Here is a 22,485-nt window from a genome sequence, read left to right on the forward strand (position 1 = left end):
CAACTCCATGCCAACATGGATAGTGGGGGTATGAACTATCCATGTTGGCATGGAGTTAAGTTACTTTTTTTGACATATTTCGTGGCGCCGTGAAACTACACAAGTACCAAATGTACATTTTCAAATAGAATGCAGAAAGGTCACTCAATCAAATGGCAAAGAAAATATCATACTTAGAAACATCATATTTTAACTTATCTTAGTCTACCTGTAAGGCAAAGCTAGAAATGGGATGTATCAGAAATGTTTTTATGATCTGCATTATGTCCATTCTTGCTGTCTACAGTATATGCACAGTGTGTATCAAAATGCAACTGTACTGTATCTATATTGAACATATGTTAAGGCCCATACACACTTGACGATTTTCACCTGAAAATCGTTCAAAACAGCCGTTTTGAGCGATTTTCAATTGAAAATTGCCTAGTGTGTATGCCCCACAGATTGCCTCCTAGCGATGATGCGCGCTCCCGCATCATCGCTAACGAGGTCCCACGTCGGCTGGTTTTACCAGCATGCCAGCGATGATGGATGGTTTTTTATCCATCATCGCTGTATGTGTACGCTGCACGGGCTGAAAGATTAACCACTTTCAGCCCGTGTGCCGCCCCGGGCTAGCAGTCGCAGCAAGCCCGCCGCCACGCAGCAGCTCCCGGTCCCCCATGTCACCTGTCCTCCTCTTCCTCTGTCAGCACTCGGTGCCAGCGGCAAAGTGCTTCCAGCCGCCCCCTGCTCGCAAGTGTCCCCCTGCTGTCACTGCCACCAATGCAAGGTGTCCCAATATATATATATAAATAAATGACCACTGCCACAATGCAAGGCTATATATATTATATATATATATATATAATATATATATATATATATATAATATATATATATATATATATATATATATATATATATATATAATATATTATATATATATATTATATATATATATATATTATATATATATATTTTATATATATATATATATATTATATATATATATATATATATATATATATATATATATATATATATATTATATATATATATTATATATATATATATATATATATTTTATATATATATATATATATATATATATATATATATATATATATATATATATATAATATATATATATATATTATATTATATTATATATATTTATTTATATATATATATATATATATATATATATATATATATATATATATATATATATATATATATAACCACTAACACCAATGCAAGGCTTCCTAATATTAATATATATATATATGTGTGTGTATACTGTGTATATATCTCTATATCTATATATATATATATATATATATATATATATATATAGATATATATAGATTCGGTATGGAATCCCAGCGGTCGGAATCCCGACGCTGGAATCCCGACCGCCGAAATCCCAACAAGGGGGGGGGGACGTGGATTGCCCCCCCTTGCGGGCTCGCCACGCAGCGCGCCCGGTGCCTCGCTACGCTCGGCGCGCTAATTTATTCTCCCTCTATGGGTGTCGTGGACACCCACGTAGGGAGAAAGTTTCAGGATTTCGGCGGTCGGGATTCCAGCGTCGGGATTTTGACCACCGGGAATCCGATCGCCGGGAAATTAACCGCATCCCATATATATGCCCACCAATGTATATTATAGCGGTAACGGCCAGGGCGGCGTTTACCTGATCGCTGGGCTCCCAATATACGCAGCCCAGCGATCAGTTCTGAATCAGGACCCAAGAACAGAAACACATTGAAATTAAAGGGCCCCTGCTCCCACTCTTGGAATATAAACCCCGCCCATTATGTAAATATCCTTTTATAATGAAAGATTTTCATCAAAGTCTTTCGCCGGCTGAAAATCTCTCGCTCTTTGGTGAAAATAGCTCAGTGTGTACGAACTACTTTGGTGAAAGATATATCTTTCAGAGATTTTGGCAAAGTCTTTTGAAATGAAAATCATTAAAGGCCCATACACACTTGGCGATTTTCAGCTGAAAATCGCTCAAAACAGCCGTTTTGAGCGATTTTCCGCTGAAAATCGCCTGGTGTGTATGCCCCCCAGATTGCCGACTAGCGAGGATGCGCGCTCCCGCATCCTCGCTAACGAGGTGGGCAATCTGCTGGTTTTACCAGCACACCAAGCGATGATGGCTGGTTTTTCAGCCATCATCGCCAAGTGTGTACAGCAGCCGGACTGAAAGCTGAAAGTCTTTCAGTCCAGCTGACAGCCCGCTCCCTCCCCCTGTTCATACTCACCCCTCCCCGCTCCCCACGCTGCCTGTCTCTTCTCCTGGCTCCAACGCTGCTGCTGCTGCTGCACAGTGACAGGTTCTCCTCCACTCCCCTGGCCAGACATACAACTCGGCAGGACACCCGCCCCCAGCAGAAAGCCCCCCACCCCCAGGCTCACAGGCTTGCTCCCTGCTCCTGCTGTGTGGAGCATAACCCCACTGACCACCAATGAAGGTTTTTTAAGGCAGTGATATAAACATTGCTGGCACATGCCAGCAATGTATATATTACTGCACCACTGGGCACCAATGATTTTGTTTTAAGGCAGTGATATATACATTGCTGGCACATGCCAGCAATGTATATGTTACTGCACCACTGGGCACCAATGATTTTGTTTTAAGGCAGTGATATATACATTGCTGGCACATGCCAGCAATGTATATGTTACTGCACCACTGGGCACCAATGATTTTGTTTTAAGGCAGTGATATATACATTGCTGGCACATGCCAGCAATGTATATATTACTGCACCACTGGGCACCAATGATGTTGTTTTAAGGCAGTGATATATACATTGCTGACACATGCCAGCAATGTATATATTACTGCACCACTGGGCGCCAATGACACATAAGCCAGTAATATATACATTGCTGGCACATGCTAGCAATGTATATATTAGCACCACTGGCCACCAATGATACTTATAATGCAATATATATATATATATATATATATATATGTGGCTAAGAGCCGGCACTCAAACCAATCAAGGGGGTGGTAATATGCCTTTGGGTGCCTTCCGCAAAGTTGAGGTAGTAGGCGAAAAGCAGCGTCACTCCAAAGGGCTTCAATCAAGAGAATTTATTATAACATGTGGTCGACACGTCAAGGTCGACGTTTCAATGCAACAGCATTTTTATCAAGACAGCGTGTGACCAGATACATATGTATCTGGTCACACGCTGTCTTGATAAAAATGCTGTTGCATTGAAACGTCGACCTGGACGTGTCGACCACATGTTATAATAAATTCTCTTGATTGAAGCCCTTTGGAGTGACGCTGCTTTTTCATATATATATATATATATATATATATATATTGCAGTAATATATACACAGCTCTTAAACTCCCCCGTGGCAACGAGCACTTCGCCCCCACCCATGGCATTGAGCATGAAGCCCCTGGCATTATGGTATGTGGCTTAATGGGCATCATGGTGTGTGGCATAATGTGTAATGGGCATTGCGGTGTGTGACATAAGGTGTACTGGTGTGTATAACATGTAATGGGCATTATGATGTGTGGCATAAAGTGTAAGGGGCAATACGGCTGCAAGTAAAATCGTAGCTATGCACATGGGCGGGATTTCCCTGGGCAGGACAGCATTTACCTGATCGCTGGGCTATGAATATACGCAGCCCAGCAATCAGTTCTGAATCAGGCCCCAAGAAAAGAAATACACTGAATAAAATGGCCCCTGCTCTCACCCTTGGAATTTTAACCCCTCCCATTATGTAAATATCCTTTTATATGAAAGATTTTCAGCAAAGTCTTTCGCCTCCTGAAAATCTCTTGCTCTTTGGGGGAAAATAGCTCAGTGTGTACGCACTACTTTGGTGATAGATAAATCCATCAGAGATTTTGGCAAAGTCTTTGGAAACGAAAATCTTCTAGTGTGTATGGGCCTTAAGTGTGTATGGGCCTTTAGATTCAAAAATTTGTGTTAAGAATCAATTATGTCATGTTGCTCCAGTCTACATTTCTTATTCTCATTTCTATTTGGTTAACTGCTGTAAAGATTATCGCCATTTGACAAGTAAAGGACAAATGTGAGAGTGTCCCTTCTTAATTGAGTATTTTATGGAAAATGAAACTTCACATCTATTAGTAGTACTGACAGGACACAATTGTCTTGTGTTTATATGAAAAATCAAAACATTAGTTTATGCATGAATAAGGAAATACAATTTCCACATTTGATAAAACATTATCAATCGTCATTGCTAAGAAATTGTCGGTATGTTGTGGATGCATTTGTGTGCTGACCAAAAAAATACTATTGTGTTTCGGTACAAAGTATCTTGAGATATATGTACTCATCATACATGTGTAACTCCTTTATTGTGACCTGTTTTTTTACTATTTACTTATGATAGTTATTCACAAAGCTTGCAACTCTAAATCAGGTCCATTGGGCTACATTTACTAAGAAACATATTTGCCATCTATTGCCTTCTTTCTCACAAAAATATGATCCGTACTGCAAAACTTAAATGATTTCAGCCTATATGGACAATAGAGAGAGCCTTCACCAAACTCCAAATGACCATACAAACAAAAGGGTCACATAACAGTTATACCACACATAAAGTATATTGATGGAATATGACCTTGGGGATGAAGGAAGCCACTTGATTCAAAAGATCCACTCAATAGGGGAGTGGTGTTATTCCTATAGAATTCAAACAAACACAAACATAGAGCAGACTTGTCTGTGGAAATGAATTGATGATTATTTTTAGGATGCACTTACATGGCATATCAAGTCAATAAAGCATGTCTGGACCTAGGATGGTCATGTAAGGCAATCAGCATGTGTTCTTTTCCAGACCATAAAGATCAGGGGTAGTTTGTCTCTAAAACTTAGAGAGAGCACATGGGGGCTGATACAGATGTTCTTGTTGAGCAGTGAATTTGGCCCGTCTCCGATGGTGGGGGTGTGCACATATGCAAACACTTGGAGCACACGATTTACACTGACTGGGGCATTTGCAAAATGATTGCAAGGCAGGGGGTCAGTCGCTAGTGTCCACTTAGCATTTCATAGGCGTTGGTGGGCAAGCTCATAGAAACCCCACCCCTGCCTGCTTGGGGTGGGCGGATGACATATCACATAATGAAAATACACAGCCTAGTGAGCAGATCTGAATCGAGCCCATAGTGCAATACCGTTTGGGATAACAAACAGATTTTTATTATTACATAATAGGTACAATGTGAGAGCAGACAATATCCAGTTTAAATTCTGTCAAAATGGCAAATGCAGACTGCTCCTAGTGTCTGTGGGGCTGATATTACAGCTCTAATGTAAAGTCAACGACCATGCCTGGATTTATCCTTAATCCTCAATCCATTTCTGGTGTTCTTAGGGCCTGTGGCCCTGCTCCTTCAACATGACATTGGCTGCTAGATCACTGCCCGACAGTCAGGATTCCAACAGTCAATACTCTGACATTGGAATCTCGATTGTTTAAATTCCCAACAGTTCGGATCCCGACAGACCGGGGCTATGCTCCCTTGTGGGGTCCACGACCCCCACAGAGGGAGAATAGAACCTTTGGTGAGCAAAGTGAGCCACGGAGCCTGCAGAATGGCAAATGCAGCAAGTCTGCAAGGGGCTTTTTTGCGCTCAGCCCCCTGTCAGAGCACCAAAGTCGGGATTCCAATGTCAGGATCCCGATTGCTGGATCATTATACCACACCCCATGACATTATGAAGCTTAGCATAACATGGAAAATATCTCTGCATTATCATATTTCTCTTCCCCTTTAGTTGTTATACTTATATGGACATGACCTCTATTAGTGTTTTCTACAGTGCTTTAATTTGTTTGTACATCAAAAACCTGCATAAGTTAGTTCTTCTATAGTAATAAAGGACAACAACTGCAAAAACAATATAAAAATACAAATGCATTGCTAGTTGCTATGCTTACCTGTCCAACAAACAATGCTTTGTTCACTTCTTGTTCTTCAGTAACGTACAGTGGCTCCCATGACCATCCTCGTTTGACTCTTACATGATTTAGAAGTTTAGTTTGTTGATTAACAAAGTTCAGGAAACTCAAACTGACGGCACAAGGCCATAGTAATGATAGCTCAAAGACAATAGACAGCCATATACATATGTCTCTCATATTGCTCTTTCAAAAATAAAAATAAGCAAATTATGTATTAAATGTTATGCTACAACAAACATTTTGGGTGTTAGAGTCACCCACAGAAATCCATTTTCTTCACAATTCTGGAAAAAAAGAAAGAAAAATAATACTTTATAGAAAATATATTAAAGGGATGAAAAACACAAAACATCTGTTTACCATTAATCTTTATTATTTATTTAAAATATGTTTTTTTTTTACAGTACATCATCTATGTTTAAAATGTGTGTGTTTATTAAGATGTTGACTGCCATTACTGACAACTTTTAGTCTGCGGTACATTGAAAAACATAAAAAATAGCTGTTTTCTATATATTTCACTGCTTTTATTTACTCAGTTCTAAAACGCTAATTAAAGCCTTAACCCAAACAAACCACAGTGTGTGGCATTTTAACACATACAGTATGTCTGTGGATTCCTTAAACTATCTGTTCAAAGAATACTTTAGAAGTCACTTTATGATGCTTATTTTTAGCATGAATGTACAGTACTGCATTACAAACACAAATACTGTATGAACAAGACCCGTAAAATAATTAATTTATCTACATAGAAGATTCCAAAAGCAAGGCACACACTGAGATTGGTGAAAGGTGTAGGTAAGCAAAAAAGCATTTAATATGGATATACTAGAGAAAGGAACAGGGTTAGGATAGAACACAGATAGATTAAAAGTAGATTAGGTTGGAAGATAGCAAATATGAGATACAATTATCTGGAATCCTGGCGCTACAATATACAGTATAGCTGTAATAAATATAAAGGCTTTTTTCACAGTTGCAGCAAACCAGTATGACCAAGTGCCAATTGATGTAAAAACAAAGTTGCACATAAGGAAAAATGGACTAGAATGACTGTGCCAGTGGGAACTATGTTAATAAAAAGTAATGTTAATTAGACACCTGTTCATAGATAGAAACAGAACTATTGGCTTCTATATACAAATCCTGTGATGGCACTCCTTAATGCATGTGTAGATGCTGGTGACATAAGTAAAAATGGTGCCCTCCGGAGATTACAATAAATCAAATAAAGACACAGCAGTCTGGTGTAAAACTACCAGACTGCTGTGCCTTTATTCGAGTGCCGCCGTCCCCCCACTATATATATATATATATATATATATATATATATATATATATATATATAAGTCTCAGTGGTAGGCAGCACACCTTAATAATCAATCCTTGTTCCGGTGCCTTCCAGAAAACACCTCATGCAAAGGTGAGTATACAGCAACGTGAAGCGGAGGCACTCGGATATAATAAAGGACACAAACGCAGGTAAACTTTTCGAACGTTTTTGATGTATTTTACATCGTCATCAGGATAACCAATCATGATGCTATGGAAAGCGCTTTAATGCTCTGCCCGGAGGGGACTTTGCTTTCCATAGCATCATGCTAATGCTGTATACATGGACAATGCTAAGATTGCACTAAAATTTTTCTATATAAAAAATTTATACTTTTTGCAAAGATGTTGCTGGCTCTCTAAATGCTTCCATATATATATATATATATATATATATATATATATATATATATATATATATATATATATATATATATATATATATATATATATATAGCAGGATGCGGGTGCGGCGGCACTCGAAAAAAAATACACAGCAGGCAGATGTCCCCTGGGACATCTGCCTGCTGTGTATTTAATTTGAGTGCCGCCGCCCCCGCATCCTGCTATAACACTGCCTGTTTACAGTCAGCAACGGAGGGCACCGACTTGCCAGCTATCCCTCGGAGGGTATTATTATATTGCTACTGTGGAGTGCCTGCCTAAGGACTACATATATATATATATATATATATATATATATATATATATATATATATATATATATATAAATACAGAATGGAGTCACTCACCAGTCTCAGGCAAATCAAAGTTGATTTATTCAGGCAGCATGGCAATGTTAGTGGGCATCGACGTTTCTGTCCGCCTCTGGGACCTTTTTCAAGGGTCCCAGAGGCGGACCGAAACGTCGATGCCCACTAACATTGCCATGCTGCCTGAATAAATCAACTTTGATTTGCCTGAGACTGGTGAGTGACTCCATTCTGTATTTCTATACAAAGTAGTGACCTGCTAGCAAGTTCCATACCTTGGATTGTCACCCCAGCAAGATATTCATGTTGATGTGAGTGCCAGTACCATGGACTATATATATATATATATATATATATATATATATGAAAAAGAAGGGTGAGATGGGCGCCTCCTAGTGTAGTATTTGAGAATATCAGTTTGTGTCCCTTCACCACATTGATACACAAACGGCACCCCTATGTCAAAAGATGTACCGTATGCAGTGGTCTTAAACCACTTTTTATGAGCGTGTTTCAAATCACAATCCCAATTATCCCCTGGTCTTCTTTCCGACCTCTCTCTCTCTTTATATTATCCTCTCTTATAGTTCACCAAAACCACAAGTGTGTTGTAGTCCAGATTATAAGGGTGGGGCCCAGGGGGGACACATTTGGAGTGAGTGAGAGAGGATGGAAGTGGAGTGGAGCAGAAAGAACAGAAGAGATGCTGGCTAAGGAGAGTGAGACTAGTGAGATATAGTTATTATATATATAAATAAGGAAGCAGAGACGGACGGCACTCAGGTGGATGTGAAAAAAAACAAACTGGATTTATTTGTGCATGTAGGCAACATTTCGGGGCTTCGTCCCTTTCTCAAGCCAACAACAACAAGACAGTGCAAAGTGGAAACAAAAGTGAGTAAATACCTTTAACTAAAGCAGACGCCACCCTTGCCGCCTCCCGTTTTCAGCCCCGTTCTAATCGCTTGCTCCTGCGACCAGCTGATTACCTCTGCGGCACCGCCAGCAGAGGTTCCTTCTCATCAGCGACCATCTCTGGTCGCTGATGAAAAGGAGACACTGAGCAATATATTGCTCAGCACTATATTACTAGCAATATAGTGCTAGCAATATATTTCTGAGCAATATATCTCCCCCGTGTGTATGCACCGTTAGGCACAGTCATAGCACTGCTGCAACTCACCAACCTTCAAAGTCTGACACAGTCACAGTAATGCCACAGTAGTTTGGCAGTCCATGGCCCTTCACTGACACAGTCACAGAGCTGAAGATCACAGCCCCACACCCTATACTTCTGATGCCCAGTGTGGAATGGCTCCTGAATCCCAGAGGGATGGACTTCTGTAGAATCTGAGATCCAATGCCGACAAATTGATGTTTTGTCTTACTTTAAAATCTGAGCCTGGCAGATAAACCGCAGCCCAGACTTAAGGAGCCCATAGACGCTCCGTTTTTGCCGGCTCCGTTCTGTACTATGCGATGCGCGCTCCCGCGCATCACATAGTACAGTGCAAAAAGTATGTGCTGCACATGCTTTTTGTACTAGGTACACATCGTATCGGATCGCAGTGCATGCACAAAGCATGCACAAGGCATGCAATCTGATACGAGGGGTACTTTAAAAGTACAAAACGGACCGCCAAAACGGACCGTGTATGGGGGGCTTTATACTGCAGCTACTCCAATAATGCACATTGAAGTGGGTTTGGTTTGTAGCATGTGTATATCTGTCTTTTTTAATGCACAGGTGATACATATTTTCACTTAAATTTGCAGCATTACAATGATTTAAGTATTTTGGGGAATATACCACAAATATTTCATGCTAAATATGCCCTTTTACATTGCCAAACAGTCATACTGTATTTTCTGACTGTCCAATACTATTAACCCTTTCAGGTCCAACGTCTAGTCAGGCTCAACAGCCCTAGCGCTAGCAGCAGATCCAATGGTTAGCCACTTTAAAATAAGAACATTAACATTGTTCAAAATTTAATGTAGACCATTTTGAGAAAAATTTTAATTAAAATTTAAACTTTGAAACCAGACGGTTTCACTTTCAAATAAAAAACTGGTCTAAAAAAGGTTAAATTAAATGTAAGTTTGGCAAATACTGTGTATAAATCCCTTTCCTGTTTTTTTACAGGAGGCATTTGCTGGTCATTTTTAAAACTATAAATAAAATAAGAGTTTGTTTTCTTTGCAAATCAAGAATGTACTGTAAAGGACATAGCTAAAACTGTATTCAGAGTTCTTATAGATATAAATCTGTATATCTTGTAAGCTACATTATAAATAGATTTTTAATTTAAATAATATATACTCAGCACATACAGTACGTATACTTCAATGTCATTCCTTGAACTATCACTGATAAATAGGCAACGATAAACACAACAATTCTGAGAAACTCTCCTCTAGTTATTAATCCCCAATATATTTGATGCAGAAGCAAACATTTACCGAGGATATTATCTGTTTAAACAGCTGCATATCTTCATACAGTTTGAACAGGGATTTTAAATGTCTATTTCCCTGTTGCACAATCCTTATCATTTTATTGCTCTTTTCTCTTTTGCAAATACAGATCTCATTCCGAGATATATCTACATCTGTCAGTTTAAATCCTGATAAATAATATTAATAGAGAAAACATGGAACATTATGCCATCACTATAGCTTTAAAGGTTCTCCAATTCTCCAAAGCCACATATACAATCAGCGGGTTACTCACTGGATCTAACTTAAGTGCATCTCTAAAGTAATATCCTGTTCAAGTGATAACAAATTTTCATTTAAAGAACCGTGTTATACATGAAAATAGGTTAATATATATAGAAATGTGCTTTAGTTTTATATATATATATATATATATATATATATATATATATATATAAAAGCAATGTCGCCCGGCACTCCACAGACCATAGCCTGTATTAATTACCCGGTGCCTTCCTCTCTGGACCCGTAGGACCCGGTATGTAGAAGATATCGATCAGGCGGCACTCTCGGAGTTTGGTGAAAAACAAGTGAGGTTTATTTCTCCAACATGTTTCGGGCTATTGCCCGTCCTCAGGTTGTTCCCTGAGGACGGGCAATAGCCCGAAACATGTTGGAGAAATAAACCTCACTTGTTTTTCACCAAACTCCGAGAGTGCCGCCTGATCGATATCTTCTATATATATATATATATATATATACAGGGCTATTTTTGTGCAGGCTCCAGCAGGAACTGTGGCCCTTATTCTAGTTCACTCTTTCTGACAAAATATTTCTTAGATGGACAAAACCATTTGCACTGCAGGTGAGGCAGGTGTAAAACCCCACCCAAATCTAATTATCTCTGCACAAGTAACACCTGCCTCACCTGCAGTGCACATGGTTTTGTCCATCTAAGAAATATTTTGTCAGAAAGAGTGAACTACAATAATGGCCTCAGTTCCTGCTATAGCCTGCACAAAAATAGCCCTGTATATATATATATATATATATATATATATATATATATATGTGTAGAAGGTGGTACTAGCGCTAAGAATCAATCCCCTTTTCAGTCAAAGGGTTAGTTCTATATTAATATAGTCAGTACGTGTAATTTTCACACGAATGCACAGTTCCTCCTCTCTCCAGGAGTGGCAGCTCCTCTCCTATTGGTTCCTGTCCAAAGGAACCGTTTGGTAGAGATCTGGAAAAGAAGATGAGATGGGCGCCCCCTAGTGCAATACGTTTATGCGTCACAGTGATACCCTTCACCGTTTGTGAGATAGACACCCCAACAAAATTCAGGTGTACCGTTAGTAGTGGTCTCCAACCACTCTGACAAGCGTTTGTAATAAATTTCAGATGTCAGGGAGTTTTTATTCTCCTCTTCGGTTATCCAAGACCGTTTCTCAAACAAATCCTCTTCGTCTCTCCGCCACCGTGGGGTCTGCGGGGCTATTGTTACACCATTGTTACACACAATGGACAAACCGGTGGCCCCCAACTGGACAATCCAGGAGATTTAGATAAAGCAATGGTGAACGGTGGCACTCGAATAAATGACACAGACTGCCGGGGTAGTCAAGACCTTTCGGTCCCTTTATGAAGGTGCAGAATACCGAAAGGTCTTTAAACGTTGGGAATACCCTGGCAGTCTGTGTCATTTATTCGAGTGCCGCCGGTCACCATTGCTTTATATATATATATATATTGAGTATATACAATACAATATATATATTGTATTGTATATACTCTACTATGGGGTTTATTTATGAAGATGGGACTTCTATTGGAGATGAGATGTTGCTATGGGCAACCAATCAGAGTATATCTATTATCTTCTAGAAGATGCTTAATAAACAAGAAGTAGATTCTGATTTGTTGCTGTGTGGGCAACATCCCATCTTCAATAGAACTCCCATCTTAGTAACCCCTGTCAGTAAAAGTGATCATTGTTATCTACACATAAATATATATATATATATATATATATATATATATATATATATATATATATATATATATATATTACACTATGCAGATACAATTATTGTACACACCAGCTGAAATACAGCTGAAATACATCTGCTTTCCCTTAGTATTGGTTCTGAATATAGAGTGCCAGGCTATTCACAATCTAGCTTTAAATTTCTTAATCATAACATTACAGTAAGTTGTTTTTTTCTAATCTATGCTAATGGTGACAATGATGCTACCGCTGCATACTGTAGATCAGAGGTCCTCTAACTATTTTGCTCTGGGACCCCATCAGACAATAAAAATAATTACAGGACCCCAGCAATTTACCGCAGAATGGTTGCCACACATGTGTAGTCAGCAGACAGTACATACATGGCACAAAATTATGTGTCTAAAATAACAGACAATTCAACAGATTTTTCAGACTCCTTGGGTGAAATGTAATAGGATGAGAGATTCAGAAAGTGAGAGATTTGGTAAGAAATCTCCAGTTTTTTTAAAGCGGCAATCATTTACAATTCAACATCAAACTGGTTTTGCAGTGTAAATGATTGCCGCTTTAAAAAAAACTGGAGATTTCTTACCAAATCTCTCACTTTCTGAATCTCTCATCCTATTACATTTCACCCCAGGAATCACTGACTGAGATTAGAAAAGTCATCAGCCTGATGGTCAGCAACATGGAGTCGTGACCCCATACTGAGAAGTTCAGGGCCCACAGTTTGAGAACCGCTGCTGTAGACTGTACTGAAACTGTAAATGACAAATGCCCTAAATTTCTAATCTCAGCTTCATGTTGGAGAGGCAAAATCAGTTATTCCAGCTTGGATAGAGATCTACAAATGATATGGGGGTGTTGACAATACAATGACATTCTTAGCAAAATAATCTAAATAAACTCCCCAAATTATAATTCAATGCAAAATCATCTACAACAAACCATAATGTGGTCATGGCCAAAAGGTTGAATGCAGCAAAGGTCAGTGTAACTTCGGGTCTGATTCACTAAGGCTCACTAAGCAGCAAAGATTTGCTTCTTAGTAAGCCCTCTAAGGCCGCCCGCCGCTGTATGAACGTCCCTGCTCCAATGCCAAAGGATGTTTAGCATAAACATCCATTCACACAGGACATACTGTAAGTCATTCCATGGTCGCCAACCATCAGTCTTTGGAATAGGATGCCCATCAAAAGATAAATGGGTTAATGGGTGCTGAATGGGAAAAGGTTAATGGATGCTGAGTAAGGGGTGAATTGGTAAAGGGAGTTAATAGGGGCAAAGGTGTGTGGGCACTATATCTCCAACAAAGTAAAATACATTTATAGATAGGATGCATATATGAAAAAGGACTCCTACTGTTATCCTATCCTGTTCCTATTGTTACATATAAATCCCATTGTTATAGACTTTGACAAACAGATGCTTGTGGTTTTATTGTGCCAGCAGTTAGGTCGACATGCATTGGTTCGACACCATTAGGACGACATGCAGAAAGGTTGACATATGTCTGGGTCAACATGTCATTAGGTCGACACAATAATTAGGTCGACATGTGCAAGGTTGACAGTCAAAAGGTCGACTTGGGGATTTCACAGTTTTTTTACCGGAATGTCGACAGTCGACATAGACACTGAAACTTAGCACCCTTCTACATTTCGACCTAATGGTGTCGGCCCAATGCATGTCGACCCAGTGCTTGTCGACCTAATGACCGTATCCCCTTTGAAAAGTACCAGTGCCATTGGCAAAGCAATATACTGGGGCTCCTATCGACCCATTCACATGAATAAAAGGAAAAAAGAAAATCATAAATTTCCCCTCCTGCAGTCCCACATCATCTCTCCATACGCTTCCATACTGAATGGCTGTCAATGCTCTAATTGGTAAATAGCTACAACCATACATTAATTAGCATGCTAATAGGGCATACACATTGTTCACATGGACTATTTTTATATTCAATTTTGCTTATATAAGCAAATTGAAATCGAACACATTTGTCTATATCCAATGTGTACATGGCACCATGCAATTCAGCACCCATTAACACCCTGTGCAATTCATAATCACTACTGCTAAGCAGCATACTCCATCGGTTTTCCAAGAAGCTCTGAAAGCACCAGCCTAGAGGAGCAGATGCCCTGCTAAAAGGCTACTGGAATTGTAGCATCTTGGGCAAGTGCCAGATGTCTCAAAACAAAAAGGGGGCCATGTATATGGCTTCCTAGAAACCCCACCCCAGCCCTGTGTATAGCATGTCATTCTGTAAGAGGCTGTTGCTAAACTTATCCTATGCTTGAATGCCCAATCACCAACCAGCAAGGCCTCTATAGCCAGCGGAGATGTGACAGAGTTGTGTATGAATTTTCTATATATGCGGTAAAAACTCTTTATAATCCTAATAGCGAGCATACACTGACAATAGAACATTTAACTCCATATTGTATGGAATTAGTCCAGTGAGTCTGCAAAATAGAAGACACAAAATGGTACAGGAAAGGAAAAAGGAAGTATTACTGACTCAATGATATGCAGTCCCACCTCACTTCTATTAAGTGGCAAAGTAAAAATGTATTTTAACTTCTAGTGTGAAATAAAGAAAATAATTTACAAAGGAATTTTTAAAGCCAAATTAAAGAGCTTTCAGACAGATATATATGATCACCTTGACAAAGGGTATTCTTGTAATTTAAGCAAAATGTGTATATATATATATATATATTAAAATAGTGCACCAAGATTGTTTAAACTATGATTTTATGCTTTTGACCTAGATTACTTATTTATGATGTAATAAAATGGTATTAGTAGCAAGGTTACGTTCTTTAAAAAGAGAATTACATAAAAAAGATTATCTAAAACCATGGCTCAGAAAATATTTTTTTAAAATATTAAACTTTTCAAAAACTGATAACAAGGAACACAGATATTAGCTTAAAATAATAAAATCTATCTATCTATCTATCTATCTATCTATCTATCTATCTATCTATCTATCTATCTATCTATCTAAAGCTGTGTGCAAACGCTTTGATTTTCCCTGTTTTCGATTTGATTTTGCTTATAGAAGAAAAATCGAATGAAAGCTAACCAATCGAATGGTTTTTAGGACACTTTCGACTGGCATTCGTTTTCTCTATATCTAAAAGAAAAATAGACTGTGCAGCCAAGGAAATATCGAATTCAATCCAGTAAATCAAATGTGTACACTGCACCTTGATTGTAAATCAAATTCGATATACAGTAGAAATCAAATCGAATGCAAAAGTGCAGATCCAATGTGAAAACAAATGGAAAATCAAAGGCAAAATCGAAAGGTGGTGGAGAGGGGGAAAGCTAAAGCAAATCAATGCGTCTGTACGCACCTTATCTATCTATCTATCTATCTATCTATTCTGGATGACAATGTTATTGCAATTGAAGATGAAATGAACCTCTCAGATGTTGATCTCTTTAAATATGTAGGATAGAACTTTGTTTCCCTTTTACAATTGCAATTGTACCCCTTTTGCAATAAAAAACTCCACCAAAAAAGCAGCAGTCTTCTTTGGAGATTCAAGTTAAAAATGCACCTTTGAAGTACCCATTCATTGTGCATGTACATTAAATACATTAGGTGTAATCTAGATATAATGAAGGTGATAAGAGAAGACTGTGTTTTCATTGTACATTTCAAGGCAAAATGTATCATAGAACATACTGTACTAACTCAAGCACACAATGGTTTAAAGTAAACAATGATTTAACTTTTCCATTGAGGTAAGCACTCTAAATACTATCTTTGAAGGAAAAGTTTTCTGAAGAGAGAACATTTTGCAATAGGCAGACTTGGTAGCAGCCCCCAGATCCCCACCACCTCAAGCAGCTGCCTAATGGAGAGACAGCCCCATTTTAATTGCTAAATGTAAACTATTAGTACTTATATTTTTAAATATAAGTATTATATAGCAATGCGATGCGATTTCCCCATTCCCGCTCCTTGTCATTCCTGCCCTATGTAAGATCCTGTCAGAAATCACTCTAAGGTGATATTCTGTCGTGAGAAGAAGCATACCTCAGAGCTGCTGGTGATTTATTGATATTTTGGAGTATTTTATTACGATTATTGAGATGGCTGCATCTGTGACCGTGTTCATGCTGCCTCAGATGGAGGAGGAGGCTATCTGTTTCTTTCAAGGACACGATCTCCTTCCGGGTGGTGCAAAATTGCGCAAATGGGCACAAGATGCGCCTTTCAGTCAAAGAATGCATGTGGCGCTGCCATGTGAAAGCGTGCCGGCTGAAGGTGAGCCTTAGAGGAGCACACTGGTTTCCTGGGTGACGCTTGTCCTTTGTCACCCTGATTCACTTTATAGCCTCATGGGCCCAGGAGGTGACATCCATTGAGTTCTGTCAGGAAAAGCTGGACATTTAAAAAAAAGATGGCTGTTTTATACAATAGATGGATGTGGGAGGTGTGCACGATGGACCTCATGGCGCAGCTACAGCACCATATTGGCGGTCCAGGCCACATCGTTGAGGTTGACGAGAGCATGTTCGTCAGGAAAAGTAATGTTGGCCGTATGTTCCCACAGCAGTGGGTATTTAGGGGAATTTTCTGAGAAACAGGACAGTGCTTCCTCACAATGGTGCCAAGACGAGATGCAAGCACATTGATGGTGGCTATTCTGAAGAATGTCGAGCCAGGCACCACAATATACAGTGACTTATGGAGGGCATACAGCACTGAGCAACTTGAACTTGCAGGGTACCAGCACGCCCAAGTGAATCACAGATTTAACTTTATAAACCCGTCCACAGAGGTGCATACCCAAAATGTCAAAAGAATGTGGGACGTGTGCAAATGGTGCAATAAGCGCCACAGAGGTACAGCACGCCAATTCCTATCTCCAGGAATTTATGTGGAGAAAAACATTGGGTGGGGATAACCCATTGGAGAGAATCCTGGGAGCACTTACCCTCCTTCCTTAGGATGATTAAGTGATTTTTAAATAATGATGTTGTTACTGTGATTCTTTGTTATTAATTAATGTTTTACTGTTTTTAATTGATTAATTGTTATTATATTTATCATTCAGCTTTTTAATATATTTAAGTATATTTACAGTTCTTAGTTAACACATGTCGTCATTACTGTGTCAACTGTATGATTTTGAAGGTGTGAATGTGTTCCTAAAACACCAGCACTATCCACGCCACCCCGAAGCGTGGCATGCGCTGCGAGCCCCACTATCCACATCGGCGTGGTGAGCGTAGCGGATTACTTTACATGTATTCCGCATGCGCTCGCCATGCTTCAGGCTCGGTGGATCGCTGCGCTCGCCACACTATATAAAATCAACTTCACTCCAACGTGGATAGTGGGGGGTATAAAAAGGTCAGAAGGACACATTCAGCCACCCCTTGCGGGGCTAGTTATGCTCGCCACACTTCGGTCTGGTGTGGATAGTGGTGGGTGACTAAAACATCATTGTATGTCATACAAGTGTATATCTAATGGCATGGCATTGCACCTCCCGATTTTGCGGGAGGTGCGGTGCGGTGCGATGCGATCCCCTGGGCCAACAGAGCAGTGAATAAATTACATTTAAAATATCGCATCACATCACACGGAACTAAAATTGCCCATGCGATGCAATGCGATTTTAGTACGGAGAATAGCCCTGTACACAAATAGAGTACTGGGTGCCCTGCTAGGAAACAAGTACCATATAAAGATAGATAGATAGATAGATAGATATGATATATATATATAGATATATATATTATATTATATATATCTATATATATATATATATATATATATATATGAATGATAGATATAGATATTGATAGATGATATTTATATATACATTGAGAGAGAAAGAGAGAGAGAGAGAGAGAGAGAGAGAGAGAGAGAGAGAGAAAGAGAGAGGGAAAGGTGGCATACCACATACAGAAAACTTATTTGGGTGCCATATCCAGTAATTAATCAGCAATAAGTGCACTCCTTGGAATTACAATAGTGTGCTTGACAACAATGTGTGTATCAATTTTCCAGATGTCACATTTATTGTACCTTTCCTCAGGATAAAATGCACAACAGCAGCCAATCTTACTAATGCAGTAAATGTGACATCTGACATCGCTGTTGAGTACAATATTGTAAATTTGAGAAGTGTCTCCTATTGCTGTTCATGTACTGTATGTGTTTGTGTACTACACAATTCTAAACAATAATAATGCCATTTCAGAATAGTACCTTTTCATTTTACAAAAGCTATAAGGAATCATTACTGTGGGGGTTATTCTGATTCACTCGGAAAGGCACAATCACTCTCTAATGGACAAAACCATATGCACTGCAGGTGGGGCTGATGTAACATGTGCAGAGAGAGGTAGATTTGGGTGGGGTTTGTACTTCAAACTGATATCTATATTGCAGTGTAAAAATAAAGCAGCCAGTATTTACCCTGCACAGAAACAATAAAACACCAAAATCTAACTCTCTCATGTTGCATCTGCCCCACCTATGGTTTGGTCCATTAGAGAGTGATTGTGCCTTTCCGAGTGAATCAGAATAACCCCCTGTGTACTAATCAGCGCATTATTTGTTCATAAGAATGGTCTCTAACACTTTATATTGCATCAATAGCAGTACTTGCTGTTACAGTCCAGCTTATCTGTGGGGACATTTGTCACTGGGAATGAATTGAAACATACAGTAGAAGCACATTTTTCCTTGGTGCAGAATATTCAACTGAGCAAACCTTTACTAGAGCACAAACGTGGCATTCCTTGCATGCTGCACGCACAGACCGACAGTCCTATATTTACATTGCATTTTAGAGTTGGGTGTTGTCCCTTAAAATCAGGTTGAATTAGATCTTCAACCTACAGCACATTTTGAACTCATTAACTAGGTTTTTTTCCTAATGCTTAATCAACCCTACGATGTCCAAATTTAACAAGCAAATAGAAACAAAATAAATGTGAATGAATAAAATAACAATTTAAGCACTTTCTTTTTAAATAGTCTTTGGTATGGCAATCTATGTTGCATACTTCATCCAACAAATCACTTTACAATTTTAATTTTGTTCTAAAGAGAAGCAAAAGATAGCAAATTACCAACCATAAACACATATACCAGGAAAAACTGTTTTTCGGATTAAACCTGTTCAGTAAATACAAACAAAAACTTTAAAGCCACAAAATAAAAGTATACACAACCAGCAAGGCAAGTGAATACAGGATGTGCCTTCTCTGAGACCAGCTTTTACAGCTAGGAGCTGAGCTGCTCTTTGCCAGCGTTTAGGTAAAAACTTTAAACTTAAGTAACTTTTGCACTAATATGTTTTAAAAGCTAAAAACCTATCAAAAAATCTGATCTGAAATGTTCTAAAAAAAATACAGTCAAAATACTCCAACCCCAAATTGTATCTCTTTAACTCTCAAAAAAGTCCGAGTTTGGCTGGCATCCTTCATGGCCACCGAATCGGGTGGCATTATATCCCACCATGCCTCTCTCAGTAGTAGTAAACTATATTTAACAAACTCTGTAAGCAAATGCCCAATAAAGTCCATCATGAAGCTTCAAATGATAAATCAAAATGCTAAATGATAAGCAATAAAACTAAAAATAATAGTTTCTGTCAATCTTAAGAAACATGAACGCCCATAAGGTCAGGTTCTAATAAATGAAAAAAAAATTGCTTCTATTCTCCAAAGAATGTTAATTTACAGACACTGGAATAGGGAGCATAAATAACGTTATTTGTTGAGCCTTGACATTAATTTCATTCTTTATGTATAAAAACAGAATAAAAAAGAAACAACCATAACAATACTATTTTACAAAAAACTATTAATACTAATAATAATAATAATAATAATAATAATAATAATAATAATATACAATAGTTTAATACTGTCGGATCCTATAATTTACATTTTCCGTCTACTAAAATTAAGATTTTGCATGCTTTAATGACTAAAGAAAGTGAGAATGTTAATTTAAAAAATACATTGGGGTAAATTTACTAAGAGTGAGTTCTATTGAAGATGGGATGTTGCCCATAGCAACCAATCAGATTCTACTTATTGATTTAGCACCTTCTAGAAGATAATAGATATAATCTGATTGGTTGATATGGGCAACATCCCATCTTCTGTAGAATTCCCATTTTAGTAAATTAACTGCATTGTTGTCAACAAAAGTCTAAAAATTAAAACACCAAACTGAATTTCTATTATGCGATTGAATACAATTACTAATACTGTATTTTATGTTTTGTTTTATTTGTTAAGCTTGATAACTATGACAGTTACTATTCATAATTGTAACTGATCATTTAGTTTTAATTGAAGTTAAATAAAACAATGCAATCCAGGAATCTGACTACAAAATAATTGAATGTTGACCCAGCTAACTTATCATTATAAATGAGATATGAATTTTAATTCCACCTGAATCCATTTTATGACTTCATTTAGAAATGAAGCACTTTTTGCTAAAGTAGTTAATTTTCTTATCTCAGTCTTTCCATTTGAACAAAGCATTCATAATGAAATCATTTAGAAAGAAGCAAACACTTTGATAGAACATATTACTTAATATTATGTAGAATCATTACAGTAAGTTAGTTTAGTATTATGTTTACAAACCTTTAACTACGCTTCCAAGAAAGTTATAATATTACATACTCACATATGTTCGTCTTGAATCAGTTTGGTAAAAATCCACATCCTCCATCCTGTTTACTGTAAAAAGCTCTTGTGTTCAGTTTTACAAACCTCCCAGTATCTTACTGCTTGCTATTTTGGGTGCACTGGGTGGTAAACACAGAACACAAGGACTTTTGTACATATCATAATAAGGCTTCTCTGATGTTCATTCAGCTCATTAGATTAAAATGCAGAAAGCTTCAGCAGACAAAGTTCATGCTCAAGGAAAAGAACTATACTTGTAAGTTATGCATCTTGTGCAAGTGTAATTTGTAACCTTAATGACACTGTCCTCTATATGACTTTTTCACAAAGTTATTTGTCTAGATTTGTGGAATCTTAAATAAAATATTTTAAATAAATAGAACCTAAGAATTAAGTTTTGGGGGTGGAAATATTTCGAATATATTTATGTCAAACATACAAAAAAGGGATTTTTTGGTACTGTATATGCCTAAATGAATGTTAGAAAAATACTTAACAAAATACAGTGGGTTGAAGAAAATCATAATGAGTCGCATTAACTGTGCTGTATCTTCTGCCCTCTAATACTTATGGCTCCAGTGGGATGTGTATGACATGACATAGAAATACTTCAATAAAGGGTTTGAAGATGAAATGTAGAGAGAAAAACATGAGATAGAACAAAACATAAGGCAAAAGTGCATTCTTTGTACAGTGGACAAGACAAGCATTTATCACAAAGATAATTGTTGTTAAGTGTTTTTTAATGCTCTATAAAAAGGACACCCAGCTAATTTATATGCAAATACAGAAATAAAGTACTGAAGAAATTGGAGGATTTATTAAGGTCAGTAAAATGCAGAGTTAATTGTTGTAGATGAGTAAATATGATGATGTGAAGAGTGAAGGCTGTATAAGTAAGTGAGTTGCTTACTAAACTAAGGGGTTTAATGTTGTTGGCATTTTGGTAAGGTACCAAGAGTCAGAAAAGAGGTGTGTTTTGGAAACAGACTTAAAAGTTGAAGAATAAAAAGATAGTCTATTTTTTATGATATTGAGTGCACAAGCATTATGGAAATAGTTGTGAAGAAAAGCCCTGTAGAAAGGTGCAATATATGTGTTAATTGGATGTTTTGGGCTTGGTTTTAAGAAAAAAATAAGTCAGAATTTGCAAGTTTTCTGAAAATCGTACATTAATAGGATGCGATTTTCTGTACAAATGGCACTTTTTGCAGCAAAAATCACAGATTTTGACCTGTTGATTTTATCTCACTCTTCAATTCACGTCTAGATGTATACAACTTGCATATGTAACAGGGTACAATTTT

The 22,485-nt window shown here is 37.9% G+C and overlaps 1 protein-coding gene across 2 annotated transcripts in view; it reads right to left on the minus strand.

The window, feature by feature from the left end:
• The window catches only part of LOC146080423 (cadherin-19-like), a 93,196-nt gene extending 71,903 nt beyond the window's left edge, over nucleotides 1–21,293 (minus strand). Inside the window, exons 1-2 of one of the 2 annotated variants that reach the window (XM_083187712.1) lie at nucleotides 21,173–21,293; nucleotides 5,957–6,264 (exon numbers count right to left, since the gene is read on the minus strand). In XM_083187712.1, coding sequence (XP_083043838.1) covers nucleotides 5,957–6,157 — 201 coding nt within the window. In that variant the 5' untranslated portion in view covers nucleotides 6,158–6,264; nucleotides 21,173–21,293. The remainder of the gene's footprint in view (nucleotides 1–5,956; nucleotides 6,265–21,172) is intronic. The other variant, XM_083187711.1, reaches the window with a different exon arrangement.
• Between the last annotated feature and the right edge of the window lie 1,192 nt (nucleotides 21,294–22,485).

The sequence above is a fragment of the Crinia signifera genome, chromosome 5 (genome assembly GCF_055691185.1).
Source record: "Crinia signifera chromosome 5, ASM5569118v1, whole genome shotgun sequence".
Lineage (NCBI taxonomy): Eukaryota > Metazoa > Chordata > Amphibia > Anura > Myobatrachidae > Crinia > Crinia signifera.